The sequence below is a fragment of the Taeniopygia guttata genome, chromosome Z (genome assembly GCF_048771995.1).
Source record: "Taeniopygia guttata chromosome Z, bTaeGut7.mat, whole genome shotgun sequence".
In the NCBI taxonomy this organism is placed as follows: Eukaryota; Metazoa; Chordata; class Aves; order Passeriformes; family Estrildidae; genus Taeniopygia; species Taeniopygia guttata.
The window spans coordinates 64,016,410-64,034,831 of NC_133063.1; the positions used below are offsets into that span (position 1 = coordinate 64,016,410).

General features: G+C 41.7%; 1 protein-coding gene across 2 annotated transcripts in view; it reads right to left on the reverse strand.

Moving 5' to 3' along the window:
• Positions 1-18,422, reverse strand: part of THBS4 (thrombospondin 4) — a 45,112-nt gene that overhangs the window by 22,110 nt on the left and 4,580 nt on the right. The window contains exons 1-6 of one of the 2 annotated variants that reach the window (XM_012577692.5): positions 17,672-17,823; positions 13,507-13,710; positions 9,161-9,408; positions 7,916-8,021; positions 2,493-2,575; positions 1,872-1,923 (exon numbers count right to left, since the gene is read on the reverse strand). In XM_012577692.5, coding sequence (XP_012433146.5) covers positions 1,872-1,923; positions 2,493-2,575; positions 7,916-8,021; positions 9,161-9,408; positions 13,507-13,710; positions 17,672-17,759 — 781 coding nt within the window. In that variant the 5' untranslated portion in view covers positions 17,760-17,823. Of the gene's footprint in view, positions 1-1,871; positions 1,924-2,492; positions 2,576-7,915; positions 8,022-9,160; positions 9,409-13,506; positions 13,711-17,671; positions 17,824-18,422 lie in introns of those variants that run through there. The other variant, XM_032744505.3, reaches the window with a different exon arrangement.

Consider the following 18,422-nt stretch of genomic DNA (forward strand, 5'->3'; position numbering starts at 1 on the left):
CAGAAAGGGAAATTGAGGCTATTCTTTTAGTTCCATGGGCTTCTCTTGGCTACATATTGGAGTCTTCCTTCTAGGTTAGTCCTAAAACATATCTGCTGCTGGCCAGTGTCAGAACTCATCCCCGTATGGGCCACCAATTGTTGGCATTGGTGTTTGGCACCAATCGATGGTGGATGGGAACTGTCACCTTTGGTTTATTATCTTACTGTAAGGCTTTCATACCTTCTCTCTGTGAGTTCTCACAGGCAGCTCCTCACAATACCGACTCCTTTTCTCTCTCTTCCACACGGCTGGCTGACTTCTACCTGTCCCTGTCACGACTTTCTGTCCCTGGCAGCACATACTAACCCCTAATGTCCCTAACATGAACACCTGACCCTTACTGTCCCTAGCAGCACATACTAACCCCTAATGTCCCTAACATGAACACCTGACCCTTTCTGTCCCTAGCAGCACATACTAACCCCTAATGTCCCTAACATGAACACCTGACCCTTTCTGTCCCTAGCAGCACATACTAACCCCTAATGTCCCTAACATGAACATCTGATCCTTTCTGTCCCTAGCAGCACATACCAACCCCTACTGTCCCTTGCACAACTGCCTGAGCCTTCCTTACTCCTTGTAGCCCAGCCAACAAACTCCAGCTCCCTCTCAACCAGCTAATCCGCTCTTTTATAACACCCATCCTTACTGGACACAGCTGTGCCCTATTAAAGATAGGCCTGTTCCTACTCTTGGGTAATTAGTACAGCTGCAACTCCTCAGGGGCAAGATTGCCTTCAGCACTGTCTCTATTCTCCTACAATCCATCCTCCCACAGGCCAGGACAGGAAACTCTGAAAGCCTGTAACTTCAGACCAAGGGCCTCAAGTATAAGGGTACAAATACAGGGCATTTTTCTGGCTAAATTTGTAACACCTCCACTTTGTAAGAAAAACACTGTTCTAGTTTCACAACAGCATCTCTGACAGTCTACAAGTAAGAAGAATAAAGAAGGAGCAGCAGGCAGCCCACAAACGCAGCAGGACTATGCAAGTACACAGGCCTAGGTGCACAGAGACAAGCCAAAGGTGGGTCTTTCTGAGACTTTGGTCGGTACAGAACTTTGGTACAAGTGCATGTAGGAATTTGAGTTTTCCTTTGGCACTTATAAAGGGTTACCCTCCCTAGAGCTCAACTTAAGTTTTGATGAGGCTGATAGACCAGGAGAAGAAATCAACTAAAAGGCCTGATAAGTTTAAGACCTTTCATCTCACACAGTAAGGGTTTTTATATATTGGTTTTTATACTGACTGCACTGGCGCATTGATTGTCAGCTGTGTGTGATGCAGGAGGGCCATGCAGTAGCATTTAGAAAAGTATTCATTTTTTTCATTTAGAGAAAAGATAAAGACCACCTTTTGAGTCTTACTGCTGTTAACTAGGGGCTGCCTACTCAGAATCAGACACACTTCAGGTGGACTGCATAGGATCTTCCTCAGACTCATAATACCACCAGAGCAGAATATGATTTCTCCATTGTCCTTCTACTAAGACTGTGCATGAGAGAGCTGGGAGATGGTGTCTCCCTCTACCAGAATATGTGTCACAGCTTTGTGGCAGAGTGAGAACTGACAGTAGAGCCTGAGTGGTACTGCTTGGTTCAGTGGCATTTTATCCACCTACAGGTGATTGTTGGGTCTGTGGAAGCTTTTTCTCTAATGAAAATCTATTTAAAATTTGTGTCTAAATACAAATACACTAGAACTTTGGCCACAGTATTTTTTGAAAACTACTTTTTAGAAACCACATAAAGCTAATAGGATCAATACTAGTTTTAAAACAACTCTAATCTCTTCTAGATTACCAGCAATAACAGGAATACTCACCACATGCTTGGCACTCAGCTATGGTATTTCTCAGAAAAGTTGTTTCTTTGACCTTGAGAATAGAGAAAATAAGTGTTATTTAGCTGCAGATAGTTTCAGTTTGCACCTGGCTGAGAGCAGAAACAATAGCCCCCAAGATGCCACTCAAACCATGCAACACAAGTAATTGGTCTTAAATGAGATGCTCTTTGTACTCCATAAATGAAGGCTATGGATAATGGATGTACTTAGTTTAAGCCTTCATCAAAGGTCCAAAGCGCCTTGTTTGACCAAAAGAATGTGCCACCAGCAATTTCAGTTCTGTCGCCCACCAGCAAGTGAAACAGATGCAATTTCAGTTCCATGCAACAGACCCACAACTATCTAGTAGTGGGCTAGGAGCTGCTCTACTTCCTCACCAGACAAGGTGAGGATCTGAACAAGCAAGCCCCATACACTCCCACATTCAATGATCCTCCCTTGCAAGCACAGGGTACCAGGACCTATATAGTTATTTCTTAATTGTGTCATGCCTTCAAGGCAATAACTCTAGACAGGAGTATACTGCTTACTCACTATCTGCGCTGACTCTATCAAAGAAGCAAAACTGGGATATTTCACACCAAAGCCTCCTTACATTACCTGTTGTCTAAGAAGGTCTTTCACATCTCCCAGTAGTTGGTTCATCTGCATCATTTGACCCATCAGCTGCCTATTAAAATCACCTGCAGGGAAGCAGCAATGAAAAAGAGAGCACAACATAACTCTTCTTCGTTTGTCATGGTAATTTCTGAGATACAAGACAGAAACCCCATGAAGAGCCATGGAGGACAGACACTACTGTTACGCAAGCCCTGTAGAAATCATCAGAGCAAACACAGTATTTACTTCAAAATTTGTAGGGTGATTTTCACAAACTCAAGGCTTTTCTGGACTCAACTCCTCATATACCACAGAAATGGGCAAAGCAGAAAGCTCTCCACACAGAGAAAAATAAGATCACAATTCTTCTACCATTACTTCAGTGTTAAGGCTCTCCTAGGCAACTAAGGTCACTAGTGCTACTGGTTCCTCCCAAGGCCTGAGACCAGCAAACCTGAGTGAAACCTCAGGATTTCAGAACTGGTATTTGTGATAACCTATTTGGGGCAAGAGGGCAAGGTGAGGCCATGAAGCATATATGCACGCAAGCAGAAGACACCGTGCGTAAGTGTGTTCTGTGTCACAGAGTCAGAGTCATAGAAACATCAGTGTTGGAAGAGACCTTTAAGATCATGCAGTCTAACCATCCACCCAACACTACCACTGTGACCCCTAAACCACTAGACCATCACCTTAGCACCAGATACAGCCACCATCTGAGGACCTCCAGGTAACTTCACCACCTCCCTGGGTAACTTATTCCAATGCCTGATCACCCTAATAATGAAAAAATATTTCTAGTATTTAAGCTGAATCTCCCCTGCCTCAGTTTAAGGTCATTTCCTGATGCCCTCCTTCTGCAAACATGGCAGAAAAGACCAGCGCCCACCTGGCTATACCCACCTTTCAGGTGGTTCAGAAAGCAATGAAGTCCCCCTGAGCCTCCTCTTCTTGAGACTGAACAAACTCAGCTCCCTCACCTGTTCATATGACACATTTTTTAGTCCATTCACCAGCCTTGTTGCCCTTCACTGGACACACTCCAGCACCTCAATCTCATTTTTAAAGTGAGGGGCCCAAAACTGAACACAGGATTTGAGGTGCAACCTCACCAATCTGAGTGCAGAGGGTTAATTACTTCCTCGGTCCTGTTGGCACAGCACAGTTGTAACCACTACATATTCATACATATTTTTCAAAGTGAAGTTACCCAGCTTTCTGATCAAGCTCACTGTGAAGCTCTGAGAACACATCAACAGTGCCTGCTCTGACAAAACACTGTTTTTAGTAACTGCAACAGTCACTTGGCCTTTCTTCTCAAAGGCAGCTCATCACATTGCACAAGTTTCATGGCTGCATTTGCTTCTGACAGGTGCAGACTTTGTATGGACTCACAAAATATCTCCTCAACACATTATGAACTCACACCAGAAGTCAGTCTTCAATACCAAGTAACCAGTTAAAGACCTCTAAGACAAGACCAAAAGTTGCATCTGTAATGAGCCATAGGGAAGGACCAGATCAAACCCAAGATGTTCACAGGAGATTTTAATATCTTAAATAAAACACTGGTTTTGAGTCAGTGACAGAGAAGAAGTGGAGAGCATGTTTAGCACAGTAGCTTGTAGTTGCTTCTCTTTGTTGCAGCTTACTTGTGAATTTGTACCTCTTAAGAAGAAGATATTTGTTTACTTCTCTAAGTCTGTATCTAAAAACAAGCTTCACAAATATATGCTCTTCCACAGTCTAGGCAGGCAGGATATTTTGATATTATGCCTGATAGCTTCAGGCAGGTTTATTCACATGCTATTTTTGTGAGTACTGAAAGCTTATATGAAAAATGTGTCTCTTAATGTTTACCTTATTGTTTTGTACTTCAAAGCATGTCTAACTGTTTTCAAACATTCTAAGGGGAACCATCCAAATCCTTACATACTAAGTTTTCTTCACTTCGATTTTTCTCATCCAAACACTGAACAAATTTGAAGTCAGGAATCACCTGTTCCACAGCCTGCCTCGGTTCTAGTCATAAACTTGCCATATTTTTATTTGGGTGACAACAGCAGGACATAATATGCATTTTAGAATCCCATAGTGGAACTTAGCACACAGGCTGTCAGGCAGATGCTGGGATCTCTTCTTGTTTTATTTTTAAAATATAGGCTCATTTAGGCATTAGTGATTGAAACCTGCAAAAAATTCTCAAGACTTCAGATGGTGTTTGTTGGCTAGCATCTAAATCAAAACCAGATCTACTCTGTAGTTAAGTTTTGCATTAAGGTGGACTAAACAGGTTAAACTGCCATGAACTACATGTCCTGCATGCAAATTTAGACAGCAGAGCAGAAACAGCTGGATACACCTGGTTTTGGTTCTTTTCTCTTCCATTAAAAGTAATTCCAACAGCAGGCCCCACTTGCAGCAGAATAACCAGTGTTTAGGGATAAGTACTCAGAAAGGCTATTGAGGAAGCTGTCAGTCCACAATATAGTGGATCCAGAAGAAAGCAGGTAAGCAAAAGGTACCAGCAAGAAGCTATACAGTTATCTGAAGTCCCCATCTTTCTCTTGCCAGGATGTTGCAGTATAGAACCAGTTTAATTGCACAGCCAATTGGCCCAAGCATGCACAAATACTTGCCACAGTGAAACACCTCAGAGCTATTGCTTCTACCTCCCTTAGGAGCAACAGCTCTCTGGCTCAAGCAACACATTTGCTCCTGTCTGTGTCACTCAAATAATGAATTGTCATTCTAAGAGAATGACACCCATAGAACCATGGAATAGCCTGGGTTGGAAGGGACTCATCAGGATTATTCGGTCAAATCCTGGCCCCATATGGGACAATCTCAAGAATCACACCATATGTGTGAGAACATCGTCCAACTTTTTGAACTCTGGAAGATTGTGGTTTCTTGTGTGGTGAGCAAACAAGGATTATAGTATAGATGATGGCTGACAAGAAAAAACATTTCTGAACAGCCTATAATCTTTCACCAAAGAAGCTGTACAAACAAATTTTATGGAATTAGGAAGAGGCAAGTTCCAAGTAAAGAGAAGGAAATATTCCTCAGATATGTGATAAATTTCTTGACCATGCCTTTAAAACTAACTGGACAGATTAATGGACAAAACCATATATTGAGTACAAAACAAAGACAACACCTCCGAGTCAAGAGCTCTGAATACCATGAACTGGAGAACAGTGAACAATCCAGAGAAAACCACACTAAGACTCCATTCCACTATCCTCTTGCCTGTGGGTCTATAGTGATATACTGTCTCTAACAGCAACTTGTTTAAAGAACCTTTGGTCTGGTGCAACATAGTTTTTTTTTTTAATACTTTGTCAGATTCAAGTACTCTACATGAACTAGACAACCTCTTAAGATCTCTTGGGACCACAATGATTTTGTGATGGTAATCACATGCAGCATACTAATCTCATCTATCACACCCAGTATACCTTGCATCCTATTTTCCTACCCAAACACAAAAATCCAAATATACACCTTCAGTTTGTGTCTGATCATCATAATCTCATCTCACTGCTTAGGTGTCTCAGCCTCACAGACTGAACATGGAGGTAATGCTGCTGAGAAAGCAATGAGCAACAACCAGGCACACAGTCAAAGCCATGTACAGTTATTCAGGTCCAAGCACTCCCAAGAATCTTCCAACTAATATGAAAGCACACATTTTTACCAAGATACTAGGTCTCACCCCCCTACACTGCTGAGCATTTGCATTCCAGCTTTTCCTGGCAGTAGGCAAAATTGACATTGCCATAAAAGGGCATCATGATGCATACACAAAGCTCAAGGCAGAGAAGTTAAAATTACTGTTGGAACACCCACCTTTTCTTTTGGGGGATTAGACTATATAGACTTTGGATATATTTATGTGAGTAGTTTATTATTATTATTATTATTACTACTATTAATTATACTGATTCCCCTTGAAAGTTAAAAGCAATTGAATTTGAGAGTCTAAGTCAGGTGGAGGCAGCCACAGAGAGACAGTCTATCTGTATATTACCATTTCCATTACTGATTAGTGAGCAAAAAGTTACAAATGAGAAAGCTGCAAGTTTGTAATTTGGAAACTTGTGAGAGAGCTGCCAGTTTTTGCAGGAGAAAACACTGAATTACCCTTCTGTTTTGTGTTCAAATGCTGTTGATTTAGTGAAAAAGAGAGAGCTTTGAGGATAAAATTCATTTTTATCTAGGTGTATATATGTTAAGAAGAAAGGAAACAGACATATCTGGAACTAAGGACGTACATAGCTGAAAGGTAGACCAGATTTTGTTACCACCACACACCACTGATGCCTACATTCATGTGACATACCCACGATGCTCTCATAAAATTTCTGCATCTTGTTTCTGTTCTTATCAAAACTGGCAAAGCTGAAGGGTTGGGCTTGGCAGGGGACAGGCAAGGGCACAAGAGACAAGGTATCATGAATAATGTTTCAAACCTTGAACTGAGTTTCCTTCCTATGGCTGTCATATATTAACATACTACATACACAGTGTGAACCCTTTCTTCTCCCTCACACCCACAGCAGAAAGGCAGATGGACAGGGACTAGAACAACTACAGATGGGACAGTCTAGGACAGGTTTTCTGTGTCCAGAGGTCGGGAAGCACCCTCACCTAACATAGGGGATAGCATTAAGCCCCTGAGGGTGGCAAGAATCCCAATACCCTCAGTTCCTTGCCTTCCTCCCTCTTCCCTGCTCAGTCTGCACAATGCTGAGCACAGGCTGAAAATAAATTGTTTTTAAATCAATGTCCCATTCAGCAGGTGACAAAAGCCTTGGCTTAACTGTGGCAGGACTAGTGGCTACTATGCAATGGCTTTTCCCACACAGACATACAGGCTCTCTAGCCATGGCACAAACATTTTCTTCAGTCTCCTGCAAGCTCCTTCACACCTCCTCCCCTCTGGGTGACAGTCCAGTGCTCAACAAGCGATGGACGCTGTCAGTATGGATAAGTACATGGGTAGGTCTTGCTACTCCACTGATCTTCCTTTCACACAACCAGTAGCAATGTACCCCATATAAAAGCACTGCTTTCCATCTGCAATTGTTTGCAATTTGAATACTTAAAATATTATTAAGCTGACACAAGCAGATTATCATCACAAAAATTTGCCTTCTAAATTAGGCTAAAAAACCTCTTTCAGTCATTACAGACTTGTCTTTCACTAAAACAATTCATTGCTATATCACCAGCAAGTTTTATCTCCAAATGGAGCAATTTCTAAAACATTTACAGGAAATTGTCATAGCTATAATTTAGTAAAATAATTGTTATTACTTGACTATAGGCGTCTTCACATTTTCAATATTCATCACATTAGCCTCCTTGCACTGGTATCATTAAGAATAATTTTAACTCCCAGTTGCAGGCCTTACCAGTGTACTGAGGTACAGCCTCAATTTGTTGAAGAAAACAATCCTGCAGGTTTCCCACTTCAGCAAGGGTTCCTCCAGTTACCAGCTTTAGCTCATCTAGTGTATCCTGTGCTCAGAAGGAAAACAGAGCTCACAATTCTGGTACAACAATGGGAAGAATATAAAATATCAGACAAAGTAAATTCATTTTTTAAGAGAAGGAGTCCATTTCCTACGCATGCAGGGGTCCTATACCATTCCCTTCAGGACTATCCATCACCACGTGAACTGTATAAAATCCCTGATATTTGCCTGCAGATTTTTGCATAGCTATGGTTTTATTTAAAACTTTTTGGTTTTTTTTACAGTTTCAATTCATATGATCTCACATACTAGGAAGTTCACATATTTCTGTGGTATATGACTTTTTTAAAGTGCATCCAAAGCAGTGTTTTTTTTCCTCTCCTCTCAAACAGGTACATATATTCATTCCAGGAATATGGGCACATCAGACATTCTCTATAAAAACAGGCTCACTTTCAAGCCTGTAATGAAACAAAGCAAGTGGACAACCTTGGGGGAAGAATGCCTTTGTATCTTCTAATAAGTATTTTTGATTAATGATGATGGAAGGTGCTGTGGAAGAATGCTTTTGTATCTTCTAATAAGTATTTTTGATTAATGATGATGGAAGATGCTGTGGAAGACACTGTTTATCTCAGATCACTGATAGGGAAGCTTTATCAACTCCTGGTTGACAGACAGAGGAAGAAAAGCTATTACAGTCAAACAGGTGAGGCTTTCACTCTGGCATCACAAGAGTCCTCCCTTTCTTTTATCATTTTTAGTCTCTTGTTGTATCATGAAGAGGAAAGCCACATACATAGACAAGCACTGCTAATACAGAATAGCTGTAAGAAGCTAGTGAAAAGCTGCCCTTACTACACTAGCTAAGTCCTTACAAAAAGTCCACTCCCCAAAAAAACAATTAGATTGACGTGAAGGAGACAGTAGGTTTCTTTAATTTTATTTTAAAAGCTAAAAATTATGTCTAAGACAAATAGCAAAATTTTTATAGGGCTCATGTGAGCTAAGATTTCACCTGCTCCATACGGAGCTTCTATTTACATTTATTTCACAACTTAGTATTAACGTACTACTGTACAGAGCTTGGCTGCTGTGAGAACTGAAGTTTGAATTCAGTGATCCAGAGGTTCACTGGTGATTCCTCTAAGTCCTTAGCCTGTTCCCAGTTTCCATGCTCACCTGTGGCTTTTCCTGGAGAGTGCGCAACTCAGCTGACACCACCTTCTGAGACAGTGCTGAAAATGGTTTTGGCAAGTCCTCAATGGCACCTACTCGCAGGCAGTCCAGATACAACTCTACTGTGCTCAATCCCTGCTGCAGGCCACTCAGCCACAAGATGACAGCATGGGGTTTCCCATCAGCCAGCTGGATGTTGCTAAAGATCACAGAATTCAGCCTTCCATCACTCTTCAGATAGCGCAGCACCGCTAGGACAAAATACACAGAAGAACTATCAGAGGGTAGCAGATAGCCCAAGGCTGATCAAGGAACATCCTGTGGAAATCTGCAATTGCTCTGGTATTTTTCCACATGTCCACTTTTGCAAATGCATCCCATATGCAGACACAATGGTAATAATAAATGAGACACTGACTCTCCAAGCAGCACTACCAGGATGCTTACGTGATTCTCTATTTGTGAAGTTCTGCTGCCTGTGCTGAGTTTTTCTCTGCTTTGTCTAGGCCTCTCTAAATGGCTTAACCAAAGTCACTTTACAGGCCATAATGTGCTAAAAGGCAAGTGGTAAAGTTACAGGGCCTAGCAGGCAGCCTCCAGTCAGCACCTTGGTTTGTACATATCTACAGACCCAGAAATGGTTTGTATATTTGGTTTGTACATTTCTACAGTCCCAGAAATATTCTGTAGCAGAAGTGTGCAACTAGAAAATTAATTTAAGTGATGCATACCACATACAGTGGAGCCATCCTAAGAGTGTGTCCAAATGTATAATTAGAAACCAAAGGAAGCATGTTTCCAAACCAATAACCTGCACTTCTCTGTAACAAACACTCAATAAAACCAAAGTATAATGCAGAAAAGGCATAGTCCACTCCTAGATATAACTAAACCTTCTCTCAGCTCTTTTTAAAAGCATTAGTGACTGACCTACCTAATAAAAATTCTCATTTCGTTAAGTAAAATGCACCATCAAAAATACCCCACAACAGCAGACAAATACTCTTGCAATAAATACTTGCTGAGTAATTTTGAAAAGAAAGTCTCTTTCCTAAGGAAATTGGATCAGTAAGCTAGAATCTGTGAGCCAGATCTCTAAGATCAGCTAGCTAGTTCTCCCCACAAATCTCTCCCTGGCTCTCCAACTGCCTATCTGCAGAAGCAATGAGCTGAATGCATCTGGACAGAGTACAACTACCCTGCAGTATCAGACAGACCTTCAAAGATTCCACTGATCACCAACCAACAGTCTCTTATTTCCTGATCCTATCAGTTATGTGCATGAGGAATCAAGCTGCAGAGACATCAGGCATCTAAATATTTACGTGCTGGCTCTTGCTAAAGTCTGAAATTCACTTATGGCTGCTACAGTTACATCAAGTGAGAGCTCACAAATGATCTGACACTAAGTCAACCAAAAATTGTGGATATAGTGGAGGTAAAAGCTCATACTAGCTTTGGACCTAGTAACAGCTACTTATTGAAACTATCAAATTTAACAAACTAGCTTCCTATCTTTCCACTACTAATATAATTGCTTTGATCTATGATACTTGTGTGCTAGTGACCTTCCAAATTACTGCACATATGCTCTCTAAAATTTTTTAAATTCCACAGTCCAATGATTAAAAAAACCCCAGATTTATACTAGCATGAATGGGGCAGGGTATGTCTCCATCTTTGAACTCTAGACTAGTGCTAGAGCCTCAACAGCTGTGATCAATATCAGGAATGTTTTCACTACTGTCTATGTCAAAACACTGCCAGAGCTGAGATTTCCGCAAAGGTGCATGAGGTCACCAGTAACTCGCTAAAAGGTAGCATTTCTTGGCAAACTCAAAGATATGACAAGACAGAGTACATTGCAGGCATTTTATTTATGTGAATATTATCCACGCCTGGCATATAAAAGTAAGGTCTTTGGATCTGGGCCCTGCATTCAGAGTGACCAAACGAAACAGTAGCCTAGAGAAAGAAAGAGGAGATGGAGGCAGGGCCCAGAACAGACCCTGCCAGAATAGTTTCAGGACAAGGAGCAATCAGACTTGGAAGGAAGATCAAGTATCTTTCCTCAGCCAAAGCCAAATATTCATCTGGTAAACTAGAGTAGGCTTTTGAAGAGAGATTTTCTTGGATCACAGCCTCCACCTCTAAGATTTAACTCATACAAGCCCCTGCAGTATGTTATGCTGCTTGAATATTTTACAGATATTCATGAGAGTGTCACATAAACTGCTTTCAATTAAAATAGGAGGTGCTTCACAAAATTGTTTAACTGAAACATTTCTATGCACTAACTGTGCTCTATAAAAGAATAATTAAAAAAGAAATCCACAATTAAACCCATAATTAAAAAGAAATCCATGGATGCTATCTATCTCTGGAAAGGCACAATTGTCAACCATAAGTTTAGCCATTAAGGCAGTAATTCAGACCTGTGCTTTTATAAATGTTTAGGTGTTATAAACACATTACTACCAGTTATACCACAATAAAGCAAGAATATGAAGCAACCATTGGGAACAAAACTCTTAAACGTGGCATTTTAAAGTATAACTAAGGCCTGCTTTGAGCTCCCTAAATCAGATTTGGGCACATAACTAGAAATACCATGCAGAGAAATATCACAGATATGAAGACTCTCCCTTTTGCTGAGATGCCAACATTGGTTAACCACTTCAGCGATGATGTTCAGTCTTGAGAAGATCATACCCAGCTCACACACTCCATACTTGCAGCTTACATGACAATCCTGTGGATGCAGTTTAACTTACTGTATGAAGCAGCCATATGGGATTCCGAACACTTCCAGAGAAATCACGTGTGAAAACACTGCCTATCACTTTTCACTGCCATATGCCTTAAACAAGGTGCTCTAAAGTAGTAAGGAGGCAAAGCGACCCAATGCACAGTCTTGCTGCAAAAAACCTCCCTCTCTTTGGCCAATCTTTTATGTCAATCTGATGGTCAATCCTTGACATCAGACAGGTTACAGACGTCCCCCATCTACTCAACACTGTCAGCAACAGGACAAGTTGCTTCATTCTGCCTATATTTATGCCATTACTGTGTTTGCCCTGTCACACAGATGCTCCTCAAACACCAAACTACTGAGGACAAAACCAAAACCATGTGACCTTCCACCAGAAACACTCTAACAGGCTTAAGAGACTGCCAGTAACCATCAGACGTGCAGACATTTTTGAAAATCAGTTCAATATGTTCAAACTTGTATGTATATATACACATTTGTGTGTGTATATATATGTGTTCCTATATATATGTACAATATTTGCACACATAATTATGCATATATTAGAGAGCAAGTATGTGTAATTGATCATTTATTTAGCAATTAAGTAAGTCAGTGTTAGGAATTGTATGGCACTTTTGATAAGGCTGTGTGACCATCTATTACCCATCCCTTACACACACATAGCTCTTATTCCCTTACCTCAGAAGGATTTTGGCAAACCTGACAAAACTACCAATGTTTTATCTAACTCATTCCCCAACAATGTTTAACAAAAAAGGTATTATTTTCTTCTTTTGCAGCATATTGAATAATTTCCCTATATAGAAACTGATATTTCTCAGTAGAATTTCACAGTATATTCGATTCAATTATTACTCAATACCAAATTACTACAGCAGTGAAGTTAATGCAGCAACAATAATGTACATAAATCAACAATCAATGATAAATCAATAAATAAATCAACAACAATCAATCAACGAATCAATACTCTTTCACTAAACCTTAAAATTGTAGTATATCCTAGATTTGGTTCACAGATCAATGAAACTATAATTATTTCTAAAACTGATGCAGTTCCTACTCTTGACTCCTGATTAACTAAGTCCAGTAAATAAAGAACAAACACTTTATTTCACCCAACAGATCTTCTAAGTGCCAGGAATATTTGTCTTGTATAGTCACATCTAACCTCCAGGGTCATTGGAACAAGAACCTGCCTTTCATATGCATGAGGCAGCATGTGCGTGTGTCCCTCACATTCCTGAGTAATAAGAACCAGTGATTGTCCCTGGGGGAAAAAGGCAAAAGACCAAACCAAATTGACTCCTTGCTCCATTCTCCATTGTTTTTTCCTCCTTTCTCAGCATCGCTCAGAGCAGGTATCAGCTGATTGTCAGGTCAGCTTCTCCTGGCCAGGAGAGACCAGAATCAAGGAGATTGAAGGAGTGAGACAGGATGTGAAAAGTGACAGTATGCAACAGGAATGACTCAAGCACAAAGGTTAATCACACAGCTGTCAGCATTCATCTGTCACACACCAGTGACTGTGGATCCAACACCAGTTCTACCATACACATTCCAAGCAACTCACCTTTACTCATCCGTCCCATTACCGTAAATTCAAAATACTTGCTGTTGTCAGCTGATGAATATAGGCCAAAAACAGTGGCCGTGCTCTTTGGCTGTAATTTGAATGTTGAGAGCAAGTACACTTCATTCAGCATAGGATCCCCAAATGCTTGTTGCAAGAAGTTAAGTACTACTCGCTTGTTGGAATAAGGAAGAAGATCAAAAACTGGAAAAAAAAAACCAAACAAATTTCAACAGAAAATTAAATATAACAATGACCAAGGAAGAATGAGATTTGAAGCCACATATTGGTGATTGTACACTCTTCCTATAAAAAAAAAACCCAATATGATGATTATCTGTAAATATAATGAAGTTCAAATCCCTGGCATTGGAAGGGATATCGTAAGAAATCTGGTCTAGTGAAACATGTCCCCATACATGCAAGGAGTTTGCACTAGATGTTGCCTGCCAGCTAAAACTATTCTATGATTCTATAAAAATCTATAATTTGTTGCAACTGATACTATTTTAGCAATTTTTTTTTTCAAGTGAATTATTGATAAGTTACTCACATAGAAATACCTAATCTTCAAACTGAGGTACTCAAATATTTTTAGGTAGCTCTCAAAAGTGCTTCTCTTCTGAGGATTCACCTCAACAGAAAGCTTTTTATCCCTTTTACGCTTTCATAAATTCAGATGTTTGTGTTCATATATCAATTAGATAAGGATTCAGCATTAAAATTTTCAGACAGATTTCCAGGGTGCTCATGCTTTGATTGCATTTGCGGGGCACCAATTAAAATGCCAAAAAGCCAGGTAAGTAATATGATGTTCACAGCCTTCTCACTTCATTGACTTTTCAGAATATATATTATATAAATAAGACTCATCTTTCCCTTCTGGTACAGAAAACAAAGAAATACAGGCCGGACAAAACAAAACAGAACAAAACCCACAAATCCTGAAGGCATAGTGAAAGCTCATTCAAATTTTTATTTTAGTTTTTCCACAATGCATCAGCAAAGAGTCTATGATTTTGCACATATGTAAGTCAGCTATGTTCTTTATGGCACTGAAACAACAAACTGGGGTTTTCCTCAAATCCACATCTCTAAACTCAATAAATGCTTCCATTAGGTTTTTTTATTATCTCCTAAGCCAGCCTGCTGCAATTAAAGCAGTATATATATTACACCCTGGCAGTAAAGTTTGATAAATGATTTTGCACAAGTATTGTTTAAATATTAGAGCACCCTGAGCCATTGCATACCACTGACACTCCACAGACCTACCATCAGGTGGGCCATATTCTTCTCCCACACCAGAACAATACTGTAGAGCTGTCACCATAGAAGAACCATAACACCAGGCAGATGGCAAAGGCACAATACAGCACATTGTGCCTTAGCTTGATTCAATTCCATGGTTGTACTAGTAAGTTTAATTTCCCAGGCTGAAAAAACACCGATGGACCTTTGCAGATGAGCCTTGCCTACACAGCACAGCCCTAAAGCTGCTATTGTCTATAAGGTGATGAGGTAATCCTACCATTACAGTGTTTTCATACGCTACACACAGGAAAAGACTGAAGAGCACTCAAAGAACAACCACATGGGCACACACAGACCTTCCCACAGATATGTGGGAAACCCTGTTCCCTTATACAGGAGTGTGGGTTCAGGCTGCTCCCATCACTCATTCTGAAGCATCTATTCATTTAGACACTAATGTTATTTCCGAAAAAGAAAATATGAAGACGTTTTTCCATTAATTTCATTAAGTAACTGAAATAATCTCTGAAGTTACACTTGCACGGGGTCTAAGGATCTCATGACTCTACAGAGAATTTTCAGGACACACTAAAAAAAATACAGGCCCTTGATTTGCATGCACGAGTAATACTGTTGTCAAACAACTAAGAAATACATATGTAAGGTGGACCTGGTCAAAAAGACTTCTCTTTCATTCAGTTCAGATTTACAGCATCCCAAGGATAACCACCGCTCCCACTGAAACCAGTGACATGGGAAGCAGAAGCAAAAAGCTGGGTACCTCAACACACTTAGCGCAGAGAGAGCAGAGCATCTGCTCATGTAAGAGACTGAAATGCAACTCACTACTCTGTACAACAGCATTTTACAAGGAATAGCCATTCATAAAGTACAGCTATGTTTCCTCAGCTGGAGCAATGCAATACAATACCAAAGACTTTGAGAGAGTGAAATATAGCTATACATTTTGTTCAGTTCTAGGTCTATTGGCTGTGATACTCATTAATCTATGCTAGAGTCACTTAAAAATATTACAAAAGTAATGACTAAACACTGTGAAACATCGGTCTAATGTTATAGAAGACATTTATTGAAATTTTTGTTATTTGCATATTTAAATTAATACTCAAACTGTTTTGGCAGTTGTGTTCCACAAAGCACAGTGCCTGAGCCAGATCCTTCAGCACCATGTTATCAAACTCTTTTCTGGGATATCTTCACTGAGTAGCATGTGGATGCACTACATGATCAGATCCATCTTTAAGCACAACTTACACACATGCTAGCAAATGCAGCTAGCAGAAGAATGAGGGGGCTATGAAAATTCATTTTACATCCTTCGCAGGGTTGGCAGTGAAAGACAGCTCTTGGCCATTACGGAGACAATTATTTGTTTGAGAGAAACAGGGAAAAAAAGATCACAAAGATTTCACATCTCATTTTTTGAAGGACCTTGTCTCTTTGTTCCTCTCCATGGAAAGGTAGACTTGAAAGTAAATGTACAGAATAGGACTGCCAAAGCTGAAAAGCACAAGCAGCTGGTTCTAATCCATGCAATGGACTGAAAACCTCGGCATGCCTTTATGCCTTCAAGCACGAGTGTGCATACCCACTAAACTGAGACTGCTTGTGAGACAGACCAAGAATTCTCTCCTGCACCTTCCTTCTGTGGTTTTTAAAATAGAGCTGCTTACTCTCCTAGACAAATGCTAACAAGGGACGAGCTACATGGTGAGACAGTGGCAAACCACACTGGAATTCTGCCCAAACCCATCAAAGCTAGCTTTTCAAATGAGAGCTAGAAGATATGACAGAAAGTGCTAGGATGAGGAGGCATGGAGGAGTGAAATTAGTGACACAGGATAGCATGGAACTTGAAACACCCCTTCCTTCCTCTAACTCTGATGCTATATCACACTAGCTTTTTAAGACCTTCCAAGGCTGTTTTCTGGTCACACCTAATAGCTGTAGATGTAAACACTGCTATACCACTCCTCAGCACTTTTCAAGGCAATTACTAATGGCTTAGACACTTGGAGTGAAACAATTTCCCACTGACCCCAAGAAGCTGAAAGCATCCCTTGTTGACAGTGGAGCTTTTCATTGGCCACTGCCCCCAACAAGTTAGAAAATAGCTTTCTTCAAACAGGTAATTATGCAACTTGTCATTACAACAAATCTCTGAAATGTCTTCCCACCCTAAAGGTCTTCAACAAAAGCTTCTGGAAATGCAGCTATATTGTTGTGATTGGCTGTATTTTACACGTGCTTAAGTAATAACCGATTGACGCGTCAAAAATAATTCTGTAAGGCAGTAGAGGGGGTTAAAAATGTAGCGAAAACCACAAGCAGCTTTAAGGCTCTTGGAGCAGCACGAAGTTGCACTAACTGCTGCACTCGGCAGCCGAGCTGATTCCAGTCACAAGTTGCTACCGCAGAGCAATACCACCCACTTAACTCAAGCTCTAAAATACAGCAGCTGCTACGTGCATATTGCCACAGCAATGCTGGGTCTAAAAGTACGAGTTTTCCTATGGACTGTACTATGTAGTAGAGTTTTCCCAAAGAGTTTTCACGGCTTAGAAATTCACTTCTCATTGAAGAACTTGCAGCTGGAAAAGGGCTATTCAGATGCTCCACTCACCCACCAGCACACCTACAGAAACACTTTGGGCAGGCTGCATGAGAGCGGCTGATACCGCCATCTCTCTCCGCTAGTCCGGGCGGCTCCGCGGGCGCGCTCTGCGCCCCGACGGGCAGCGGCGGCTCCCCCAGCACCTGCAGAGCGCTCCGTTCCGCTGCCAGGCAGGGCTCCCGGCGGCGGGCGGAGGTCGGGACACCGCAAGCCCAGAGCCTTGTCAAGGGAAGAGGGAGAGGAGAGTACGCTCCAAGGGCGGAGCGGCGCGCTTACCTCGGGGGGCGAGCGCGGCGGCGCGGCCCGGGCAGAGCTGCAGGGCGAGCGGCAGCAGCAGCAGCGCGGCGCCGCGCCCGCACCCCATGGCGGCCGCGGGCCGGGCAGGGCGGCGAGGCACGGCCGCCGCGGCACACCGCGCCCCGCCGTTTAACGGGGCGGCCCCGGGGCCGGGCACGGCCGGCGGCAGGCGCCGGGCCATTGGCCGGGGCTCCCCCCCCCGGAGGCGGGCGGGGGCCGCGGAGGGGGACGGTCGAGCGCTGGGGTGGACCAGAGCGAGCGAGCCGTCGGAACCAGAGCCGGCAACTGGCACCGGTGGAGGTGGCTCGGACAGAATCGGAGATCCTGGCGATACCCCTCCAAATCAGCACCTGTGGGGACCTGTCTGGAGCTTGCCCTTTGAGGAGCCCTGGAAATTGAAATGTGTTTAATTCATAGTATCACAGAATTAGTTAGGTGTTAATAAGCCACTATGCTTACTCCCAGCCACAAGATGATGGCCCCAAAAGTGAATTGTGTGTGCTTTAAAAGCCGAGTAACAGTTCTACATGTTCAGGAGGGACAGCAAGTTGCAAGCTGTTGCAAGCAGCCCTTCAGAGAACCACTAGCTTGTGAGAAGCATGAAGATAATGTGGCCTTGTTCACCCAGTCCTGCTGACTGCAGGATGCTTAACTTTGAGGTTGCTGCGATTTTACTTTAAAACCTTTCTTGCTTCCCTTTCTATGGTTAGCAAGTGGCGACCGTATATTT